Here is a 24,525-nt window from a genome sequence, read left to right on the forward strand (position 1 = left end):
CTTTAGTTCATTCTCTTGGTTGTTGGTGCTTTGGGGGTTTCTTGGGGGTGGGGAATGGAATTAATTGTATTTTTGTTTTTCTTGGGGGGGGGTCTGTGGGAGGGGTATCGAATGGTTGAGGGACAGCTATTGGGGAACCTTGGGGGGTTGGGCTTCACGTTTTTTAGCCTGGTGGGAGATCTGTCAACGTGCCCTTGAGCAGGGATTTGACCATGGAGGCTTCTGTGTGTCGCTCTGAATGGGAGTCTGTTGGATGTCTGGTATGATGTAGTTGTTGAGCGGCTTCATTGCAAGTATATTGTATGTTTCAGATATTCAATTCAAAAAAATACTTTAAAAAAAGTCAGGATTGCCTAAGAAACTTCCATTTAAAAAGGTTACCCCCCAAAATTGCTCAAATCGACATGCTATCCTTTACCACCACACCAGGCTACCACAGTCTAACTGGTGGAATGCTTCCGGTTAATGTTCCGACCTGGTTGCGTCCACCTCAAAGCTGATGTTGTGCCACTCTGGGGTGGTGACGACCCCTTTAAGTAGAGGCTCCAGGAGCTTCTGTAGGTACGCCGCCCCGTAAACCTAACACAAAGAATTTCAACATTAAAATGCCTTTAAAATTCCAGGCTTGGTGCGAGTGCTTCAGGTTATACCATTTAAAATGGTCTGTATGGGAGAGAAATGTGGTTTTACCTTGAAACAGAAGGTCATGATTTTACTGGCCAGACTGTTGCCTCTGAAGAGAGTCTGCATGGAGTCAGCCAGCTCTACCTCCTTGGAGAACATATTCCACAGCAGCTGATACAGCAGGTGGCGAGAGTCAAACAGTGTCACCAACACACGGGCCAGCTCGTCCTGAAGAAGACACAGGAGGACACACTATGTTTCAACAACTACTGCCTCAAATTCTCATACTTGCACAGGGGTGGCAAACCCTTTTCCTGGAGAGCTACAGGACATGCAGGCGTTTGCTCCAGCCTTGCACTAACATGTCTGATTCTACTAATAAATCAGGTTTGTTATTGTAGTGCTCATCATTGTGAAGGTTAGTCACCCAAAAGGCTGTGTTTCGTACATACCCATTGGGATCCTGGCACCACATTGGCCAGTGCCATGGCGATGGGCAGCTCTCCCTGGTCTCCCATCATGGTGACCAGCTCCACCAGCCTTTCAAAGCGGTCTGCCAGCACCGTCTCTGCCAGTGTGTCAAACTCTGTCCCCTGCTGGAGGATCTTAGTCAGAACCTCCATGAAGGTGGCCCGTGTCTGCAGGTCCTTATGGTAGCCCAAACCTGGAGAAGGGTGGATGGTGGGGGGAGGAGAGAGAGACGGATAGAGAGACAGAGCAACAGAGGGGGCACAAGAGAAAGATTAAGGGTGGCAAAGGATACAGGGACATTATATTTGAGGTTTGATTGTTCATTTTGGAAGCTATGGTCCTTGGTAGATGGAAGGACTAACATTATAGCTTTCCTGGCACTATAAAAAGGTGGAGAAATACTACTGCTACAGTAGATCACCGATAGAGTGCATGAGTCCGCTGTCCACGTTGGCGTTGAGGAGGTTGGACATGGCCAGGACAGTACAGTGTCTGAGGGAGGCCAGGCGTCGAGACATGCCCCTCTTCCTCCCAACCACCGGCTGGCCATCATCCTCCACCTCACTGCAGTCATTCAGCAGGTTCATGAACAGGGTAAAGTACCTGGGTACAGGGGGTAAAGCAGGGTTCAGAACACTTAACAGGCAGTTTGAATTAAAATCATGTGCACATTTAAGTTAATGTATTCCTTTACTTCTATACAGAAAACACAGTTTATTTTGCGTGTGGAAATGTTACAGCATGCACAGTAAACAGAAAGCTGAAGAGCAGCAACAGATAACTAAGTCTCTCTGGATAAGCACGTCAGCTACATGACTAAAAGGTATAGGAGTGTATATGGGGCGGCAGGGTAGCCTAGTGGTTAGAGAGTTGGACTAGTAGGTTGCAAGTTCGAAGGTTGCAAGTTAGAATCCCCGAGCTGACAAGGTACAAATCTGTCGTTCCGCCCCTGAACAGGCAGTTAACCCACTGTTCCTAGGCCGTCATTGAAAATAAGAATTTGTTCTTAACTGACTAGTTAAATAAAGGTAAAAAAAGAAAAAAAAATTTAAAAAAAAAGGTATATGAGTAAAGCATGTTGTAGTTACTTGAGGAAGAGCTGGGACTTGGCCTCCATCAGCTCCACCCCGTCTCCCTCCTCTGGCTGAAGAGGCAGGCCAGCTAACAGAGACACCACCGCCTCCATACTGGCCTGGTCCAGGTCTCTGGTCAGACACTTGATATCGTCATCAGCAGCCTGGTTGGAGGTGCCCATCACCCAGTCTGTCAGGTACTCCACCATCTTGTTCCTGGCAGATGTGGTGAGGGGTTGAATTAACAAAAATGATTGATTCTTGAAGAATATAACTTATAAATGTCTCATGAGCTGTCGTATCCCATCAGAACTCAAAATATACACTTCTTTTACTCCAACGTTTATAAACTAAGTAAATGTAAACAAAACACTACATAGCCTCAACGCATTGTTAAAACTATAATTTTATATCAGGTATGGTCATTCTATAGCTCTGTCTGTGAATTTGGGAGTGGTAATATTTCTCCAGACCAATCCAACTTTTTTTAATTGTTTGAACTGCTGACTGAAGCTTTAAGTAGCGTTTAGCTAGTTTGACTAGCGTTAAGCTAGAGTTTAGGTCTGTCCAGGAGGGAGTGCCGTCTCTGTCGCTCACCTGAACTTCATCTCCTGGCAGAAGGACAGGTCGTCTCGTCTCTCCATCATCACCTCCACCAGCTGGCACAGCTTGGTTTTCATCTGGATGGCATGCAACGTGTTGCCTAAGACACGCACGTACCTGGGGGGGTGAGATCAGACCGAATAAGGTCCTGAAGAGTGACAACTGATTAGGTATTTCATAAGCTGTGAGTGTTTGTCTCTCACCTGACCAGGTTGAGCATCATGGTCTCTATGCTGGCCTGCCCAAGGTGCTCTGAGCTGCCCTCAGCATGGTTATCCAGTAGGTTCTTCATGATGGCAATGGTCTGCTCCACAAACTGTGTGTTAGTGTCATTGATGGGGACCTGCAAGGGCACAGAGACAAATTAATGAAATCAGTTTAAACTACTTTCCTGCTAATGTCAACAACTCAGCTTTATAATGAACTAATGAAATTCAACAACATCAGCGCAGGCAGGGCTCTGTGCTGCAATCAGCAAAAAAGTCACCATCCCCCTGTAAAACTCCCTAGAATGACATTCTACACTAATACAATTCAAATAATTGGTTAACGTGCCCCATCCTCCTCCACAGCCCATCCACTCACCGGCCCCTGTGTGTCGAAGAAGCGTCCGATGCTGTTCCTTAGCTTGTTGAAGAGCATGTGGTACAGGACCGGGCTGAGCTCCAGCCCCAGCAGCTCCTTGACGTTGGTGCGGACGTGTAGACCCACCCTCTCATGACCACATACCAGCAGGACCAGCAGGCGGTCCAGGAACCTGCCCAGGGGGGTTTCAGTGGAGGAAGAGGAGGAGCAGGTGGCTGAGGCTCCAGCTGCAGCGTTGGAGACCTCACAGACGCCCACAGAGACCATAGAGTACTTGCGTTCGCTCATGGGGCCCATGGGGGGGCTGTAGGTGGTGGGGCCACAGGGCTTGCTGTGCTGGGACAGACACACCCCACCCAGAGCACACAGGAAGCCTGTCATGTTGATCCACTCCTGCAGGGGGAGACAAATGGGGTAGAGTTTGGAGCAATGGTCTCTATATTATTATTTCTAATTAACAGTGAAACACACCCAAATCCTAAAATGTAAGTGCTCTTACCTGACCATCCTCCACCTTGTTTTTGGGAAAGTTCAGAATCTGTTTGGTGTCCTGCTCCCATTTTGCATGCGTGTCCTCCCATGCCTGGGGTGAGACATGGAAACAAGAAGGGACAAGTCACTAATACTGGAAGGATGTAAGTAAGGATCAACTGTATTTTATGCTTCTTTATTGTTTCACACCTCAGTGTTTCCTGCAGTGGGGTGCTCTATCCTTCTCAACAAGGCCATCACTCTCTTCTGCAGGGTGGAACGTCCTACCAAACAGAGAAACAAGTAGCGGAGTCACTGTCTGAAACCGTTGGCCTTTTTAGTGACTCTCAGAGCATGTTATAGTGGTGTTCAAAACATAGTGTTTTTACTGACCGGTGGCCATTATGTTGCTGACGGAGGCGAACTCTGTGAAGGTGGCGTAGTTGGGCAGGATGTTCTGGACGAGCACCTCGTCAGCGGAACAGCGGATGTCAGCCTCCTCACACAGGTGTCTGAAGCAGGACATGGCCACCAGCACGGCCTCGTTGTCAGGGCTCCACAGAAACATGTATAGACACACCTCCAGTTTGGTCTGGGCCTGTCTGCAGATGGGGATTCCACTGCCCTGCGTGGCACACTCCTGGGCGAGCAGAGAGGAGTTAGACACGTCCAACACACATTTAGACATGTCCAACACGTGTATTTGACTTGTATAACTGCAAAACACTCCGGACGGTTTTCCAGACCTAAGCTAGTCCTAGACTTAAACATTATTTTGAATGGAAATTCTCTATTGAAAGTGCTTTTTAGTTCAGAACTAGGCTTAATCTGCGTCTGGGAAACTAGCCCTCAATGGTTATTCTGATGTGAGGTTAGAGTCCCTGACCTCACCTTGTTCTTTAGGAGGAACTTGTTTCTGCAGATAAGGATCTCCCTCAGCCACTTCAACACCTCTGTACTGTTCACCATCTGGTGACCAATCAGCTTCTTGCAGATCAGGAAGAGAACCAGGGAGCTGCAATGGGATAGGCCAGTGTTAGAGCCCAATGGAATCTCAACACACACCCCTAAAGACTGGGACTACTACTGAATCCATGACCAGTGTGTCTGTCTACATGGATTATCTCTGGACTGAAAAGCCCCCAGAACTAAACCATGTCCTTGTACCTGATGTCCCAGAAGGTTTCAATGGGGGCCTGAGGGTTCCACAGCTCAATGGTCTCAGGCAGGTGCAGCACCAGCAGAGCCTGGGCAGGGAGAGAGAGACAGATAGGGAGAAATATGCCTTACTTGAAGTTGATAATTCAATGCTAGGGAATAGAACTGAAGTGGACAGAATGAGAAAGAATAAAGAAGCAGAGTAGATGGAGTGAGAGTAAGGGAGAGAAGGAGTGTGAACTGACCTCCATGGCCTCCTGGGAAAGCTGGGCTGTATTGACCAAGGGCACCAGCTGCACCAGGCCTGCGATCAGCTCTGCTGTGCTGCTCTGGGTCTCCTGAGCCTGCTTCCCTGGGTTCTACAACACACACAATGTCAAACATGCATGTATGGGTGAACGCAAGGGCGGAGAGGAAATCGAACCACACACATAAGTGGAAGGGAGGGTGATTAACTATTCAAACAGAACCAAAGGACATTGTCTCAGTATATACAGTTGAAGTCGGAAGTTTACATACACCTTAGCCAAGTACATTTAAACTCAGTTTTTCACAATTCCTGACATTTAATCCTAGTAAAAAGTTTTAGGTCAGTTAGGATCACCACTTTATTCGGTCATTATGGCCAAACAGTTCTATTTTTGTTTCATCAGACCATAGGACATTTCTCCAAAAAGTACGATCTTTGTCTCCGTGTGCAAACCGTAATCTGGCTTTTTTATGGCGGTTTTGGAGCAGTGGCTTCTTCCTTACTGAGTGGTCTTTCATGTTCTGTCAATATGGGACTCATTTTACTGTAGATATAGATACTTTTGCATCGGTTTTCTCCAGCATCTTCACAAGGTCCTTTGCTGTTGTTCTGGGATTGATTTTCAGTTTTCGCACCAAAGTACGTTCATCTCTAGGAGACAGAACGCGTCTCCTTCCTGAGCGCTATGACGGCGGCGTGGTCCCATGGTGTTTGTACTGTTTGTACAGATGAACGTGGTACCTTCAGGCATTTGGAAATTTCTCCCAAGGATGTACCAGACTTGTGGAGGTCTACAATTTATTTTCTGAGGTCTTGGCTGATTTCTTTTGATTTTCCCATGATGTCAAGCAAAGAGGCACTGAGTTTGAAGGTAGGCCTTGAAATATCAATTCAAATGTATTTCTATAGCCCTTCTTACATCAGCTGACATCTCAAAGTGCTGTACAGAAACCCAGCCTAAAACCCCAAACAGCAAGCAATGCAGGTGTAGAAGCACAGTGGCTAGGAAAAACTCCCTAGAAAGGCCAAAACTTAGGAAGAAACCTAGAGAGGAACCAGGCTATGATTGGTGGCCAGTCCTCTTCTGGCTGTGCCGGGTGGAGATTATAACAGAACATGGCCAAGATGTTCAAATGTTCATAAATGACCAGCATGGTCAAATAATAATAATCACAGTAGTTGTCGAGGGTGCAACAGGTCAGCACCTCAGGAGTAAATGTCAGTTGGCTTTTCATAGCCGATCATTCAAATCAAATCTATTTCTATAGCCCTTCGTACATCAGCTGATATCTCAAAGTGCTGTACCGAAACCCCGCCTAAAACCCCAAACAGCAAGCAATGCAGGTGTAGAAGCACGGTCATTGAGAGTATCTCTACCGCTCTTGCTGTCTCTATAGAGTTGAAAACAGCAGGTCTGGGACAGGTAGCACGTCCGGTGAACAGGTCAGGGTTCCATAGTCGCAGGCTCCATCCACAGGTACACCTCCAATTGACTCAAATGATATCAATTAGCCTATCAGAAGCTTCTAAAGCCATGATATAATTTTCTGGAATTTTCCAAGCTCTTTAAAGGCACTGTCAACTTAGTGTATGTAAACTTCTGACCCACTGGAATTGTGATACAGTGAATTATAAGTGAAATAATCTGTCTGTAAACAATTGTTGGAAAATGACTTGTGTCATGCACAAAGTAGATGTCCTAACTGACTTGCCAAAACTATAGTTGGTTAACAAGAAAATTGTGGAGTGGTTGAAAAACTAATTTTAATGACTCCAACCTAAGTGTATGTAAAGCTCCGACTTCAACTGTATGTGGTGGTTGGTGTCAGACTTACGTGCAGCATGAGTTTGGGGTCAGCGTGGATGAGTTTGACCAGAGCGAGGAGGAGGCACTTGTAGCTGCGTGTATCCAGGTCTGTGGTTTTCTCTTTGAACTTAAGGCTGGTGGTCATTTTCTCTTTAAATGACAGAGTCTGTCAGAGAGAGAAGTTGTACATTTAGGTGTAGCTAATACATACTTTTCCTAAGAGGTTCGCTTACACAGGAAAACAAAAGGTGTTTCAAACGATTGGTGTGAAAGTGAGTGTGAATGTGCGCGTGTGTGTAGTCCCTTTCTCACCGGCGTCATGCGTAGTGGGGCATGTGTGTGAAGGCCTTGCATCACTCGGCTCAGAGTGTCTGAGAACATTAGTCGCAGCTCTCCAGAGTAGCAGTACACTGCATCAATCTTAGGCCACCAGTCCAGATCAGACTAAAGGATGAAGAGGATAGAAGATCATTAATATTGCACTGCTGTGGGAAAGGCCAATGAGATCAGCACTGTCCTATCAAATGTACTTCGACTGAACTTGGTAGGAAGTAGTAGTGGAGACGGTACAAACTTACATTGGTGATGATTCTGTGCAGGGAGTTGACCAGGACAAAGTGAAAGGTAGAGGGGGAGGCGGAGGCCAAACAGACCTGAGGAGATTGTCTTTATTAATGTTTCGTCAAAAAAGCCGCTTTGACACCGAGGTATCATTCAGACATGGTCTGCACATTTTCTGCCAATGCGGAACTGACTGACTGACCTTAAAGTGCTGATTGTTGTGAGGGTTGATACGGAAACAGGAGACGAAGCAGTCGATCATGAGGTCCACGTCTGCGTTCTGGCTGCCTGCCCCGCGAGAGAAGGGCTTGGTGGGGTTGAAGAGCAGGGCCTGATGGGATAGATAAGTGTCTGTATGTGACCGTCTGCAATATTCCAAATTAACCAATTTCCCAATTAACCCTTACGCAAGGGGCTTTGTGAAGGTCTGAAAGGATTGGATAGGTATTAGCAAAATGGTCATAGCTCCATAGCGGTAGCACTAGCACAAAAGTGGCACTATAAAAGTCTAAGGGGTAGCCATAGGCATATCAATCATTGTTTACCGTTCAGGACGTTGTAGATAGAAATGTTCTATATAGAAAGGACATTGTCAATTTTACTCCACGACTGGAATGACGAACATAAAACCCAGACACCACTGCTGTAGTGTTCCCTAGCCCCCAGAGGGCGACAGAGTGTTTCGTTTATCTGACCTTGAGGTCCACCACGATGGACTGCACCAGGAGGAAGATGCCCGAGTGGTCCTCCCGGTTGATGTAGGTGGAGGCCTTGCACAGTTTGACACAGGCGATGGCTGCACTCTCTGTTAGTTGCTTGCTGCCCCCCTGGCCTGCTAGAGCCTTCCTCAAGCTCTCCAGGAACAGCTTCTGTAACGAGATAGTTGCTTTCTCTATCAGCCACACGACCTATTTAATCCCAGTATGTGTGTGTGCGCACTCATCTCACCTTGTTGGCCTTGCTCTCCTCCACCACCTCTCGAGAGATGATGTGTGTGATCTCGGGACAGAGGATGAGGAGGATGATCTGTAGAGGCCACACCGCTGCCTTCCTCTTGGCACTCTCAGCAAAGCTGTCCACCAGGTCAAACAGCCTCTCCGCAGCATCTAAAGGGCGTGCCAGACAGACGAGTGAGATAGCCCTTAACTCATCATACTTCTTATTTATCGTCCTGATCTGTTCCCTACAGTCCCTTTGAGACTGAAGATTTCACATTAAAATAAAAATGTAAAATGAAAAGCGCATGTAATGATAGCATCTGCATTGTGTTTCAGTCCAATACAAGGCACTTGAGAATACTGACCTGCCATGTCTGTCTGTGGTCTCTGGTAGAGCATGGTAAACTCATCAGGGTAGTTCTCTACCCAGTTCCAAAAGGCCTGGGGAGGAACACAAATATTTAGCACTGTCCTCTCTAGAATGGGACAGTAGCTATGTTTCCATGAACTTTTCCAGTGATTTATTGGCGACATTTAGAACGTTTGAATAGAAAATAATTTTAATTTGCAAAAAAAAATGTAGAATAAGGCTGGAATGTAACAAAATGTGGAAAAAGTCCAGGGGTCTGAATACTTTCCGAAGCCACAGATCAATTGCCTGCTACGGATCAATTGCCTGCTATTTCCATCCAACTGTCTTGTGTCGATAAAAACAGCTGGACGTAATGACGTCACACCAACAAACAGAAGACGTTTTCACAAAAACCTAGTGTTGAATAAACATGAAGGAGTTGAAGTGTTTCCATTATCCATTTAGGCAAATTGCACATGAATAATTTGGCGACAGCCTGGATTCCCTCCCAGCCATCTGTCCCATGTCTCAGGTAGCCCACAAAGGCCAGCATGGATAGAGCGCAAGAATTTACTAATCTGCCATAGTCTAATAATTCCTATTTGCCAATTTATTGTCATGTTGAACCTTGCACTGCAGTTGATCTGAAATAATGGGATAGTAAAACATAGTAAAACTTGCATAGTGCTCTGCGTACCGTCAACACTATTCGGCAATCAACATTTATTTGAAAACCATTGCTTCTATCATTTGTAGCAATAAAGAAAGTTTAAAAAATGGTGTCAATCTTTAGAGCATTTTTCCTATAGCTGCCATTTCATTACACATTTCAATGTTTTTTCCAATAAACCTGCATCAATGGAAACCTGCATCAATGGAAACCTGCATCAATGGAAACCTGCATCAATGGAAACCTGCATCAATGGAAACCTGCATCAATGGAAACCTGCATCAATGGAAACCTGCATCAATGGAAACCTGCATCAATGGAAACCTGCATCAATGGAAACCTGCATCCTGTGATGTCCTCAAAGTGGAAAATTGTATTTTAAACCTTTCACCAGCAGCCAAGAGGTGGCAGTAGTGAATACCATGAATAATACACTACATGTTCAATGGTATGTGGACACCTGCTAGTCAAACATATCATTCTAAAATCATGGGCATTAATAAGGAGTTGGTCCCCCTTCGCTACTATAACAGCCTCCACTCTACTGGGAAGGCTTTCCACTAGATGTTCAAACACTGCTGCGGAAACTTGATTCCATTCAGCTGCAAGAGCATTAGTGAGGTTGGGCACTGATGTTGTGCGATTAGGCCTGACGCGCAGTCGGCGTTCCAATTCATCCCAAAGGTGTTCGATGGGGTTGAGGTCAGGGCTCTGTGCAGGCCAGTCAAGATCTACCACACCGGTCTCAACAAACCATTTCTGTATGGACCTTGCTTTGTGCATGGGGGCATTGTCATGCTGAAACAGGAAAGGGCCTTCTCCAAACTGTTGCCACAAAGTTGTAAGCACAGAATCGCCTAGAATGTCATTGTAAGCTGTAGAGTTTAGATTTCCCTTCACTGGAACTAAGGGGCCTAGCCTGAACCATGAAAAACAGCCACAGACCATTGTTCCTCCTCCACCAAACTGTACACTTGACACTACGCATTGGGGCAGGTAGCATTTTCCTGGCATCCACATGCAGATTTGTCAGTCGGACTGCCAGATGGTGAACCGTGATTCATCACTCCAGAGAACACGTTTCCACTGCTCCAGAGTCCAATGGTGATGAGCTTTACACCACTTCAGCCGACGCTTGCCATTGTGCATGGTGATCTTAGGCTTGTGTGCGTCTGCTCGGCCAATGAAACCCATTTCATGAATCTCCCGACATCAGTTTTTGTGCTGACGTTGCTTCCAGAGGCAGTTTGGAACTCGGTAGTGAGTATTGCAACCAAAAACAGGCAAGTACACTACGCACTTCAGCACTCAGTGGTCCCATTCTGTGAGCTTGTGGCCCATCACTTCACAGCTCACCGGTCAGCAACTGGTGTGGCTGAAATAGCCAAAACCACTCATTTGAAGGGGTGTCCACATACCTTTGGCCATGTAGTATATAATAACACACCAACTTCACAAACACAAAACAGCAGCACTGAATATAGATATATTGGTGCACAAACCTTTTCCAAACTGTTAATGACGGCAAGTTGGGCAGGTTTCTTCAGGGCTTTGAATTTTAATACCGTTTCTGAGAGGATGTAGTAAAAAGTAATAGAGTATTAGCAAAAAACTATTTAAAAAAAAAAGAGTATGACATACAAGGGATTGAGTGAGTGTGTAGCTAACTACCTTGGAGCAGTCTTTTAAGTTTGGAGCAGTCCACGTTGATGTACTGCACAAGCTCTATATCGTGCACATCCACAGTGTCTTCTGAGCAGACTGTCAGCTCCTGCAACCTGAGGGAGAACACAATGGATAAGGACTCTCAGACACTGCCATGGAACAAGTTCGTCCAGTCAAACATGACATGCAGAGATATAATTCTACCAGTTTCTCAGGAGAAAGGAGGGAAAGAAGAGGGGGTGGAAAAGAGGGAAAAGAGGACAGCCTTGTAGAGGTTGCCTTTTTGACACCATCCCCTCATCCTTCAAGACAGGAAACTGACATGAGTGTATCAATGACGTGAAACTTTCTGAATGCTGCCAGTCTACAGTAAACATGTCCCCCATGGATGATGTATTGCTCCTTGTGTCAATTAGAGACAATTATTACAAAGTATGTTGTGTGGAAAGAAATGTAATTTGTAAGTACCAAAATTATATAGGTTGTTATGGGAACCTAGTTGCTCATGAGGGGCTGCATATATGAACCAGATTTCATGACAATAGTTCAAACGGGACTGGAGATATGCTTGTTCAAAGTTTGGAATTTCAGTTGATTACTATAGCACCCCCTATGAGACAATCCACATAGATCTCTATGGGAAGATGGGTGAATGATACAAGTTTCTTAAAAAATCAGGCCAGTGCTGTCTGAGACATCACGTGTGATGAATGTACAACTGTACGAATGTACTAACGGATGGAGACCTATCAAGTCCCGTCTCCAATTTACAATGGCGCGATGTGCGGCATATGGATGCAACAAGTGCCAATTCAAAACATGTGGAAAGACATTTAGTTTGCAAGTTCCTGAAATGATATTGGTTGTTATGGGAAATGCATTTCTAATGAGGAAATGCATGCATATAAAAAAAAATGACATGACTGTAGCTCAAACGGGGCAGGAGATATGCTTGTTCATAATTTGGAATTTCAGTTGAATACTATAGCACCCCCTTTAGCCAATCAGTGTCATTTTGTAAATGTTGTATCTCTATGGCAAGACGCGTTATTAATCCAAGTTCAGTAAAAATCGGGCCAGCACTGTCTGAGATATCACGTGTGACAAACACACTAACGGACAGAGGCAGATCCACAGTCCCCTTCCCGATTTCATTGTGGGGGACAATTAACCTAATAGAGGTAACAGGATTCCCTGTTTTATTGTTCATCTGAACATTCTGTAACGTTGCACCATCCTGAACATCCTGGGTGGGGAGGGAGGGATTTCCGTCATGACTGGGTTAACAGTTCATTCACAGTGACATTGTCCATGGCTGGCTGTTTAACTGAAGTGCTGAGGTATGCAAACAAGGCATATGGCATAAGTAGAAAGGGTGTCCAAACAGTCACCTCATCATTACTTCTGAAGACATAACTTCATTTGAAATATTTGTAATATTACACTTTTGGGAAAATCAGGTCTGGTGGAAGTTTTTAAAGACACAAATGCATTTTTCCACAAAAGATAATGTAGGTCAGTTGCCATTGACCTTGGAAGAACAACAAGGTGGGCAGGCTATTATTCCAGCCCTGTACTAACACATCTGATCAACTGCTCATCAACACAGTGATAGTGACAGTGAATTAATTAGCCAACACAGTCTGCAGTTCCTCAGGATCAGGGTTACCTGGTGGAGATGCGGCTGAAAACAGCGTTGAAGTTGTTGCAGCTGAGGGAGAAGAGGACCCCTGAGGCGGAGGCACGGAGCTCAGCAGCGTGCTGGTGGCCCTCGCGGTACGTGTGGATGAAGTGACAGATCTCTGGCAGCAGCTGCTTCACCAGCATGGTCTCGTCCAGACGCAGGCAGTCCTTTGATTGCTGGGAGGATTTTATTTGATTTATTAGGATCCCCGTTAGCCGATGTCAGCTAGTCTTACTGGGGTCCAACACATAACGAAAAATCATTTACAGACAAAAGACTTTACAATTTACATACATTTAAAAACAGTAACATGTAGTGTGTGTGTGCATCTATCAGTTCCACGTACATGTCAGTACATACACACAAGAGGAATACAGAGACAAAGAGAGAGAAGACATGAGAGGATAGGGTGTGTGTAAGCTGGCGTCTCCAGGTTCTCTGAGAAAACAATGAGTGCTTTTCAGGTTATCAGTGGCAACTTCTCACATATTTTGGATTTATACAGCTGGACATGAAATACACTTATGTGGGTTAAGTGCCTTGCTCAGTGGCACAAACACAGCATGTCCCTACCTGGGATTCACCAGTGCTCATGTTGGCTAATTCCCAAAACTACACGAGTCAAACTGGCAGCCTCATACCAGGACAGACTGCATATAACTGCATTCCAAACCTGTAGCTCACCCATATGTAGGAAATAGTCTTAACACAAAATAAGGCTACTACTATACTTAAACATTTGTAACATAAAAACTCAAATTCTAACGAGAATTCCATAGCGTCCATGAGGGGAGCAGCTGGCTTCCATCTGACGACATGCCCTAATGAAAAACCTATACAGGAAACTCTCAGCGATCCCATTGGAGGCTGTGAAAGCACTAACTCAAGTCGAGGAAAGACCTGGAAATGGAATCTTCTGCTGCAGGGTTGCAGAACTGAGGCACCTATTTCAGAAGTGAAGAGAACGCACGAGTGAAGAAAGGGGTTTAAGTGTAGGTCTATGTGTCTGGAAAAAGCAGAGAGAGAGAACAGGGGCATCCATGATCCATTGAACCAATGTAATACTGCCGTTGTGTTGGGATACTTAAAGCGTTTTAGAATATTGGTGCAATATTTTGAGGCCAAGTCTCTTGACTGGCAATGTTCAATTAAATTCAGTCAACAGAAAACTGTTTGAGTTGGGGGAGGCCATAGGACTAATATGGGACAGGCTAGGGAAAAACAAAAATGGGGTAATGTTTATACACAACAAACACACAGAAGCAAGTGTAGGGGGTTGGTTAGCAGACCAACTAAATGGTGACGTAATAAGGTATACAGTAGATGCAGACTGTAAAGGTTTTCCTCACCGATGCCAGGCACTTCTCCAGTGTGTCCAGGATAATCAGCTGGGAGAGGTAGAGGTTCTTCTCAGCAGCTTCCCCGAATATCCGCTGGAGAGAGGAGGGGAGGGTACAGGACAGGTTACAGACACAGAGGACACAGTAATTTGGCAAACACCACTTCCAGCCCTTAGCATGCATCCTAAACTTGAGTTGACTGAGTTGACTCAATACACGCCTTCCAGGAGGTAGAATTGATGACATGCAACGTGGTGATCCCCATAGCTTAAAAAACGCCACTTACCATGTTGTTCACATTTTTCAGTATGTTCGTGAGGCCACTGATGACGTGGGAGAACTTGTACTTAGAGATGTTGATGAGACATTCCTTGTTGTGCTCTGTGCTGACTTTGGTGTGGTTGTTCTGATGTCCCGTTTTAACAGGAAGCTAAGGAGAAAGAGAAAAAAGCATGTGTCATCCTAAAGTCACAGGGGAATCTAGCCACGGGTGAAGGTATTATACAGTGGACAATGTATGCAGCAGGTTTGAACAAGTCTAATAGAATTACACAAAGCCGGCCTCCCCAGTGGCACAGCAGTCTAAGGCACTGCACCGCAGTGCTTGAGGCGTCACTACAGACCCGAGGTTGTCCGGGTCAGGGCAGGGTTTGGCAGGACGGGATGTCCTTGTCCCATCGCTATCCAGCGACTCCTGGTGGCGGGCCGGGTGCATGCACGCCGACTTCGGTCACCAGTTGAACTGTGTTTTCTCCGTCACATTTGTGTGGCTGGCTTCCTGGTTAAGTGAGCAGTGTGTCAAGAAGCAGTGCAGCTTGACAGGGTCGTGTTTCGGAGGATGCATGGCTCTCGACCTTCGCCTCTCGAGTCTGTACGGGAATTACAGCGATGGGACAAGACTGTAACTTCCAATTGGATATCACGAAATTGGTGAGGAAAAGGGGGTATAAAACAAAAGTTTGGACACACCTACTCATTCAAGGGTTTTTCTTTATTTTTAATATTTTCTACATTGTAGAATAATATTGAAGACATCAAAACTATGAAATAACATACATGGAATCATGTAGTAAAACAAAAAAGTTTTTAACAACTCAAAATGTTTTATATTTGAGATTCTTCAAAGTAGCCACACTTGCCTTGATGACAGCGTCGCACACTCTTGGCATTCTCTAAAACAAGCTTCACCTGGAATTATTTTCCAACAGTCTTGAAGGAGTTCCCACATATGCTGAGCACTTGTTGGCTGCTTTTCCTTCACTCTGCAGTCCAACTCATCCCAAACCATCTCAATTGGGTTGAGGTCAGGTGATTGTGGAGGCAAGGTCATCTGATGCAGCACTCCATCACTCTCCTTCTGGTCAAATTGCCCTTACACAGCCTGGAGGTGTGTTGGGTCATTGTCCTATTGAACAACAAAAGACAGTTCCACTAAGCACAAACCAGATGGGATGGCTTGTCGCTGCAGAATGCTGTGGTAGCCATGCTGGTTAAGTGTGCTTTGAATTCTAGATAAAATCAATGACAGTGTCACCAGCAAAGCACCCCCACACCATCACACCTCCTCCATGCTTCATGGTGGGAACCACACATGCCAAGATCATCCGTTCACCTACTCTGCGTCTCACAAAGCCCCGGCAGTTGTAAACAAAGATCTTGTGTTTCTTGGCCCAAGCAAGTCTCTTCTTATTGGTATCATTTAGTCGTGGTTTCTTTGCAGCAATTCGACCATGAAGGCCTGATTCATGCAGTCTCCTCTGAACTAGAGGTCGACCGATTAATCGGAATAGCCGATTAATTAGGGCCGATTTCAAGTTTTCGCTTAAAGTTAGAGAGGGAGATATAAGATTCCAGCTTCAGTGATTTTTGCAATTCGTTCCAGTCATTGGCAGCAGAGAACTGGAAGGAAGGCGGCCAAATGAGGTGTTGGCTTTGGGGATGACCAGTGAAATATACCTGCCGGAGCGCATGCTACGGGTGGGTGTTGCTATCGTGAGCAGTGAGCTGAGATAAGGCAGGGCTTTACCTAGCAAAGACTTATAAATGACCTGGAGCCAGTGGGTTTGGCAACGAATACGTAACGAGGACCAACCAATGAGAGCATACAGGTCGCAGTGGTGGGTAGTATATGGGGTTTTGGTGACAAAACGGATGGCACTGTGATAGACTACATCCAGTTTGCTGAGTAGAGTGTTGGAGGCTATTTTGTAAATGACATCACCAAAGTCAAGGATCGGTAGGATAGTCAGCTTTACAACGGTATGTTAGGCAGTATGAGTGAAGGAGGCTTTGTTGCGAAATAGGAAGCCGATTCTAGATTTAATTTTGGATTGGAGATGCTTAATGTGAGTCTGGAAGGAGAGTTTACAGTCTGTCCAGACACCTAGGTATTTATAGTTGTCCACATATTTTAAGTCAGAACTGTCCAGAGTAGTGATGCTCGTCGGGCGGGCGGGTGCAGGCAGCGATCGGTTGATGAGCATACATTTAGTTTTACTAGCATTTAAGACCAGTTGGAGGCCACGGAAGGAGTGTTGTATGGCGTTGAAGCTCGTTTGGAGGTTTGTTAACAGTGTCCAAAGAAAGGCCAGATGTATACAGAATGGTGTCGTCTGCATAAAGGTGGATCAAAGAATCACCCACAGCAAGAGTGACATCATTGACATAGAAAAAAACTTGGCCCGAAAATGTAACCCTGTGGCACCCCCATAGAGACTGCAAGAGTTCCGGACAACGGGCCCTCCGATTTGACACACTGAACTCTGAGAAGTAGTTGGCGAAACAGGCAAGGCGGTCATTTGAGAAGCCAAGGCTATTGAATCTGCCGATAAGAATACGGTGATTGACAGATTCTAAATCCTTGGCCAGGTCGATGAAGACGGCTGCACAGTATTGTCTCTTATTGATGGCGGTTATGATACTGTTTAGGACGTTGGGTTCACCTCAGCCACGCTCTCGACCAGCTCAGAAACCGGATTGCATAGCGGAGAAGGTACGGTGGGATTCGAAATGGTCGGTGATCCGTTTGTTCACTTGGCTTTCGAAGACTTTAGAAAGGCATGGCAGGATGGATATAGGTCTATAACAGTTTGGGTCTAGAGTGTCTTCCCCTTTGAAGAGGGGGATGACAGCAGTCACTTTCCAATCTTGAGGAATCTCAGAAAGAGGTTGAAGTTTGAGGTTGAGGTTGGCGGCGGATACTATTTGGATTAGAGGGTCCAGATTGTCCAGCCCAGCTGATTTGTAGGGATCCAGATTTTGCAGCTCTTTCAGAACATCAGCTGTCTGGATTTGGGTGACGGAGAAGCGGGGGGTTTGGCCCAGTTCCTGCGGGGGGTGCAGAGCTGTTGGCTAGGGTAGCCAGGTGGAAAGTATGGCCAGCCGTAGAGAAATGCTTATTGAAATTCTCGATTATCGTGGATTATTGTGAATTTATCAGTGGTGACAGTGTTTCCTAGCCTCAGTGCAGTGGGCAGCTGGGAGGAGGTGCTCTTATTCTCCATGGCCTTTACAGTGTCCCAAAACCTTTTGGAACTAGCCTAACTAACTAAGTGAGTATTTTGGTTCCTGATTTCCCTGAAAAGTTGCATATCGCGCGGACTATCCGATGCTAGTGCAGGACGCCACAGGATGTTTTTGTGCTGGTCAAGGGCAGTCAAGTCTGGAGTGAACTAAGGGCTACATCTGTCATTAGTTCTAAATTTGAAAGGGGCATGCTTATTTAAGATGACTACCTCTACTGACGGGACAAGTCGTGATGGATCGGCGGGGCTCCGTGTCGACAAAGGGTCCAGGCCAATTGGCAAGAGAGGTATTGTAGTTGGTGTACTTCGTTTACTAGCCGGGAGATGGGCCTAGCTCGAGGCTAACTGGTGCATGATTCTGGACAATAGTTACTCGGTAGCAGCTAGCTAGCTGCAATGATCCAGTGTAATGGTCCAGAGCTTGCGGCAGGATTCCGGTGATATCGTGGAGGGAAAAAAAGCAGTCCAATATGCTCAGGGCTGATATCGCGCTGTGCAAACTGGCAGGTATTATACGGGCTAAAGTGGCTGGTGTCTGAGCTATAGGTAAAGACCGCTAGCAGTGGCTAACAATGACTAAATAGCTAGTAGCTAACTAGCTCTGATGGAGGTTCCAGTTATAAGTAGAGGTCGACCAATTATGATTTTTCAACGCCGATACCGATTAAATCAGACAATTTTTATTTATTTATTTGTAATAATGACAATTACAACAATACTGAATGAACACTTATATTAACTTAATATAATACATCAATAAAAAAAAATTTTTTTTAAAAATTAAAAAAAATCCAAGCCTCAAATAAATAATGAAACATGTTCAATTTGGTTTAAATAATGCAAAAACAAAGTGTTGGAGAAGTAAAAGTGCAATATGTGGCATGTAAAAAAAGCTAACGTTTAAGTTCCTTGCTCAGAACATGAGAACATATGAAAGCTGGTGGTTCCTTTTAACATGAGTCTTCAATATTCCAAGGTAAGAGGTTTTAGGTTGAAGTTAATATAGTATTTATTGGACTATTTCTCTCTATACCATTTGTATTTCATATACCTTTGACTATTTGATGTTTTTATAGGCACTATAGTATTGCCAGTGTAACAGTATAGCTTCTATTCCTCTCCTCGCCCCTACCTGGGCTAGAACCAGGAACACATCGACAACAGCCACACTCAAAGCAGCGTTACTCATCGCTCCACAAAAGCCGCGGCCCTTGCAGAGCAAGGGGAATAACTACTCCAAGTCTCAGAGCGAGTGACGTTTGAAACACTATTAGCGCGCACCCCGCTAACTAGCTAGCCATTTCACATCGGTTACACCAGCCATTAGGCTGATAGGCTTGAAGTCATAAACAGCGCTGTGCTTGCGAAGAGCTGCTGGCAAAACGCACGAAAGTGCTGTTTGAATGAATGCTTATGAACCTGCTGCTACCTACCATTGCTCAGTCAGACTGCTCTATCAAATCATAGACTTAATTATAACATAATAACACACAGAAATACGAGCCTTAGGTCATTAATATGGTCGATTCCGGAAACTATCATCTCGAAAACAAGACGTTTATTCTTTCAGTGAAATACGGAAAAGGTTCCGTATTTTATCTAACGGGTGGCATCCATACGTCTAAATATTCTTGTTACATTGCACAACCTTCAATGTTATGTCATAATTACGTACAATTCTGGCAAATGAGTTCGCAATGAGCCAGGCTGCCCAAACTGTTGCATATACCCTGACTCTGCGTGCAATGAACACAAGAGAAGTGACACAATTTCACCTGGTTAATATTGCCTGCTAACCTGGATTTCTTTTAGCTAAATATGCAGGTTTAAAAATAGATACTTCTGAGTATTGATTTTAAGAAAGGCATCGTGTTTATGGTTAGGCACAGTCGTCAACGATTGTGCTTTTTTCGCAAATGCGCTTTTGTTAAATCATCCCCCAGCGTTGCATCGATTATATGCAACGCAGGACACGCTGCTAGATAAACTAGTAATATCATCAACCATGTGTAGTTAACTAGTGATTATGATTGATTTTTTTTTATAAGATAAGTTTAATGCTAGCTAGCGACTTACCTTGGCTTCTACTGCATTCGCGTAACAGGCAGTTGTGGAGTGGAGTGCAATGAGAGGCAGGTGGTTAGAGCGTAGGACTAGTTAACCGTAAGTTTGCAAGATTGGATCTCCGTGCTGACAAGGTGAAAAATCTGTCGTTCTGCCCCTGAACAAGGCAATTAACCAACCGTTCCTACGCCGTCATTGAAAATAAGAATGTGTTCTTAACTGACTTGCCTAGTTAAATAAAGGTATACATTTTTTTATTAAAAATCAAATCGGCGCCCAAAAATACCGATTTACGATTGTTATGAAAACTTGAAAATCGGCCATTCCGATTAATCGGTCGACCTCTAGTTATAAGGTCTAAGAAAAATAGCAGATCCGTACCACATTGAGTGAGGCAGGTTGCAGGAAGGTATATTTAATTTGAAAATGGGAAAAAAAGAGATTAAATTATTTCAATGTATACAAAAAAATAAATGAATATTTACACGGGACAAAAACAAACACATCTGGGATCTTGTATGCAGAGCACATCAAGCTTGGAATGTTAATGAGCCATAAGCAGCAGCACAGTTGAGAAGTGAGCTTTTCTGAATGGAGCACTCCTCCTTGTTGTGGCTCTGGCTCTCCTTCAGGCCCCGGCAGAGTCGTGGGGCAACATAGCCAGGATGTTGTTAGTCTCGATTTCCACTTCCAGACTACCCCAACAGCCCAGTGATGAACAAGGCTTGGGAGCATGGTAAGTGGAGACTACACTGTTGTAGGCCTAATCATGGTTGAGGAAACAGTTAGGTTCAGACATGCATCCATTCTAAGGAAGAGCCTCATGGCCTAGGACTGCTTACTAGCTGGATCCTGTCTACCACTGGGGCCCCTCAGGGAGAAACTTTGGCCTGGGAATGAAAGTCCCAAGATAGGGGGTAGGAGAATAGTCAGGCGTCTGAACTTCAGCCCACAGTCCAATCCCTACTTCATATCTTTCTGGGCTGATGCTGTGATGACCAATACTACTAGGTTGAGATGATTATTTCTCATTAATCTCGTACATCACATTGGCATCCACCAACCTCTCTCTTCCTCTCTGTGGTAGCTTTTTGACATACATTTTTTCGGTTGTAATGCAGGATTCTGAAGTTGCATACAACTGTGATTTAGACTTTAGACACTTTCATTGTTTCTGGACATTGGGTAGGTTTTTGGGCAAAATAAGCAAGGTTCACACAGAAAATATGATTCTGACTATGAAATCCACCCTGATAAAGCCAACACATGCAATCCTATGACTTAGAGGCTTCTAAATGGTCTTAACAACACGAGGATTTAATCCCTTATTACACTTTCATCAAACTGTAATAATCCGAGCAGAGCTGCTAAACCTGAGTACAATCACCATCTGAGTACAATCACCACTCTGTGCTACAGAATCCCTCCGTAGCCTCTGAAACCCGAGGCCCAGATCCTACCCAAACTGCACAAAAAGTGCTGATATTCCATTTCAAAAGTCTGTACTGGAGTTGAGGGCAGTTGCACAGTGTGCCATGGCACTTAAGCATGTTTAGGTTAAATACAAACCACCGCAAACCCTTTTCAAGTTTATTTGTAGAACAGCTTTCACACAAAGGAGTTTAAAGAAGGTGACGAGTTTCTGGCAGCACTGCTTGCACTGCAGCAAGTACCATTTGTTTCAGTCCCTTTGGAGGTGGTCTTTGACAACCAAAACAGACAAAGCTTAGTTTGGATAAAATTGAGACCCAGAGCTGATTTACAGACATACCAGCTCTCAAGCAACAACAAACTCTCCATCAAGTCAGCTGGAGCATTTTAAAACGTTGATCTTACAATTTGATAATGTTGACTGATGTTGACTGATAATGACTTCTGATGAGATATAGTTAGGGGCAACAGACTGTGTAAAAACTATTGATGGACTGGCTAGACTACCTGACCCAATGTTTCACACATTCAACCTCAAGTTCATTAGTGGAATCTTTGGCACCCTTAAAGGGATACTGTAGCAGTACTGTACAGTAGTATATGCCACTGCCTGTTCACACCGCTACCATCCAGAAGGTGAGGTCAGTACAGGTGATTTAAAGCTGGGACAGAGAGATAGAAAAACAGCTTCTATCTCAAGGCCATCAGACTGTTAAATAGCCATCACTAACTCAGAGAGGCTGCTGCCTACACTGAGACGCAATTACTGGACACTTTAATAAATGGATCACTAGTTACTTAAAATAATGTTACTTTAATGATGTTTACATATCTTGCATTGCTCATGTCCATGTACATACTGTATTTTATACCATCTACTGCACCTTGCCTATGCCGCACGGCCATCGCTCATCCATATACTTATATGTACAAATTCTCATTCACCCCTTTAGGTGTGTGTGCATTAGGTAGTTGTTGGGGAATTGTTAGATTACTTGTTAGATATTACTGCACTGTCAGAACAAGAAGCATTTCACTACACTCGCATTAACATCTACACACATGTGTATGTGACCAATAAAATGTGATTCGGTGTACCTGTAGCCTTCAGTCATTGTCCAAATGCTAGTCAGCATTGGCTATCATCATTACCTCTTAACTTCATTCACACTGTATGCAGAGATCTAAAAAATTGTATCCACGAATTCATCCAACTCTGGGTAATAACAAAAACTTAACTGCCAGAACCTTGTAGTTGGGCGAGCCTTGTAGACTGCTGCTGTGGTGACCACAAACACCTAAACACGCTCAAATATTGGATTGAGACAAACTCACACTACGTATATCATAATTTAAGGATGTGGTAATTATGTAAGTAGATATTTAACAAAAAACGGATGTCTGTCAATTTGTACGGATCCATGTTGTTTTTGATCTTATTATTGAGCGTTTAACGTTACCTCAGAGCAGAAACATGGTCAGGTTGAAAATCCAGATTCCTCAGACAGCAACATGAATGTTGGCTGACAGCATGCAACCAGTATGTTCTTCATTTCCCCCCCACATGTGACAGACCTTGCATTTTAATCAGTGCATGTTGGAGTCACACCTCTCATTTGTTTACAGTTAGCATGGTAGCTAAGTTATAGGACTTCCTAGCTGGTACAATAGAGACATCTTTTCCCCAATTGTCTAGGAAGAATTAGCCAATATTAGACGTAGTGTGCAAATACTCCGAGTTAGCTACACCAACACCCAAAATATATGCAACATTAAAATGCATGTTTAGTTGGCTAGCTAGCTACATGGGTAGCTTACTAGCTAGGTAACTAAAAGTAACTTGCACTTTTGGTACACATCATCCAAACACAGATATAAAAATATTTGTCCTAACGTAGTTACTATCAATAGCTACCTAGCTAGAAAGCAGTCTAGCATGCACTTCACAGTGACATGAATACAATTAGCTATCTACCTGTACAAGCCCTCAACAAAAGATTCACTGCTTGCTGTTGCAACTAGCTAACTACTCCCACTTCGAACTCATATAACTAACACTATAATATTACCTGCTCGTCGAATCTGTTTATCACGGCCTGAACCCATTCCACTGGTTTATGTGCCGCCATGGCCGTGCGGATGGAAACCGCGAATGACTGCTTGCAATTCCAAGACGAATGTGGACGTTCGTGGCGATGTTAGGCCTGAAATAAGTCCCAAACCCGGCGTCTGAAGATGACAGTACGGCTTGGTTATTGTTCCCTTTGAGCAAGCTTTACCATGCCGCCATGACACACCACCGGAAGTCTTCCCAGTGAAACCGATGGGGATAGGAGATTGCAGAGCAAAGATACCCGTGCCTCGCTTGTTGATGTCGAAGGTAAAAGCTAAGAGGATACACACAAACATTGACCATATAATGTAATGTTGTTACATGTAACTAACTAGCTTGACTTGCCACCGTGTGAAACATGTATGCTACCATATGTTACTAAAAAGAGCTGACAATATTATAAAATGTAATCCAGGAGTTTGTTTGAATTCTGGTTCTCTCACAACACAAGTCACTCAGAAAAGCATCTGTAGGCAGAAGCATGCTACATGTACATTTGGCATTTGAAAAAACTACAGCTGTGCTATGCTACCGAATGCAAAATGTATCTGTATCATAAAAGTGTAGTGCAATATTCCCTTTTCTTGCCACACACACATACTCTCTCTCACTAGGGACAAATGTTTTGGCTACTTGTCCAGAGAGGTTTGAGCTTTAGAAGTGGATCTGCAGCAAAAGTAGACCTTTATTGCCATCTACAGGTCAAAGGTCAGACTGGCATTCAGTAAAATGTAAACATGGGCGATCCACAGAAAATGGAAATGTGTGTGTTTGTTTCAGAAGTTAAACCAGTTAATTCCCTTATAACTGAGTGTCCTGCATCATGTATTATTTTATTGGTTGTAAATTAAATACGGTTTATTTTACAGTACATGTATTTTACACTGAATCATTGATATATGGTTGAATGTTGGTTGTGGGACATATCTGAAGTACTATGTGTGTGTGTTCAATGAATCACACTGTGTGTGTGTGTGTGTGGGTGGGGGGGGTGGGAGGGTGCATGTTCTATACATTATTCAGGACAACATTACTTTGTTAAGCCTACACCGTGACTATGACTGCATAATAAACTAAACTAAATATACTATGTATTTTCTAATCAAATGTGTTAACAGGGCAACAATAAAGAAGACAAAGG

General features: G+C 44.4%; 1 protein-coding gene across 1 annotated transcript; it reads right to left on the bottom strand.

The window, feature by feature from the left end:
• Nucleotides 1-15: 15 nt before the first annotated feature.
• LOC139396717 (neurofibromin-like) lies at nt 16-24,075 on the bottom strand. Its single transcript, XM_071143677.1, has 27 exons — nt 23,341-24,075; nt 14,539-14,682; nt 14,262-14,345; nt 12,898-13,088; nt 11,235-11,341; nt 11,066-11,133; nt 8,907-8,982; nt 8,552-8,709; nt 8,299-8,472; nt 7,806-7,934; nt 7,621-7,695; nt 7,355-7,486; nt 7,071-7,208; nt 5,231-5,344; nt 4,995-5,074; nt 4,719-4,842; nt 4,221-4,467; nt 4,038-4,111; nt 3,856-3,939; nt 3,357-3,749; nt 2,975-3,114; nt 2,766-2,888; nt 2,184-2,384; nt 1,517-1,698; nt 1,077-1,288; nt 691-852; nt 16-579 (listed from the first exon to the last, which is right to left on the bottom strand). The coding sequence occupies exons 1-27, from the start codon at nt 23,398-23,400 to the stop codon at nt 463-465; spliced, it is 3,789 nt and encodes a 1,262-aa protein (XP_070999778.1). The 5' UTR covers nt 23,401-24,075; the 3' UTR covers nt 16-462.
• Nucleotides 24,076-24,525: the final 450 nt, after the last annotated feature.

This window comes from Oncorhynchus clarkii, unplaced genomic scaffold, assembly GCF_045791955.1.
Source record: "Oncorhynchus clarkii lewisi isolate Uvic-CL-2024 unplaced genomic scaffold, UVic_Ocla_1.0 unplaced_contig_4443_pilon_pilon, whole genome shotgun sequence".
NCBI classification, from domain to species: domain Eukaryota; kingdom Metazoa; phylum Chordata; class Actinopteri; order Salmoniformes; family Salmonidae; genus Oncorhynchus; species Oncorhynchus clarkii.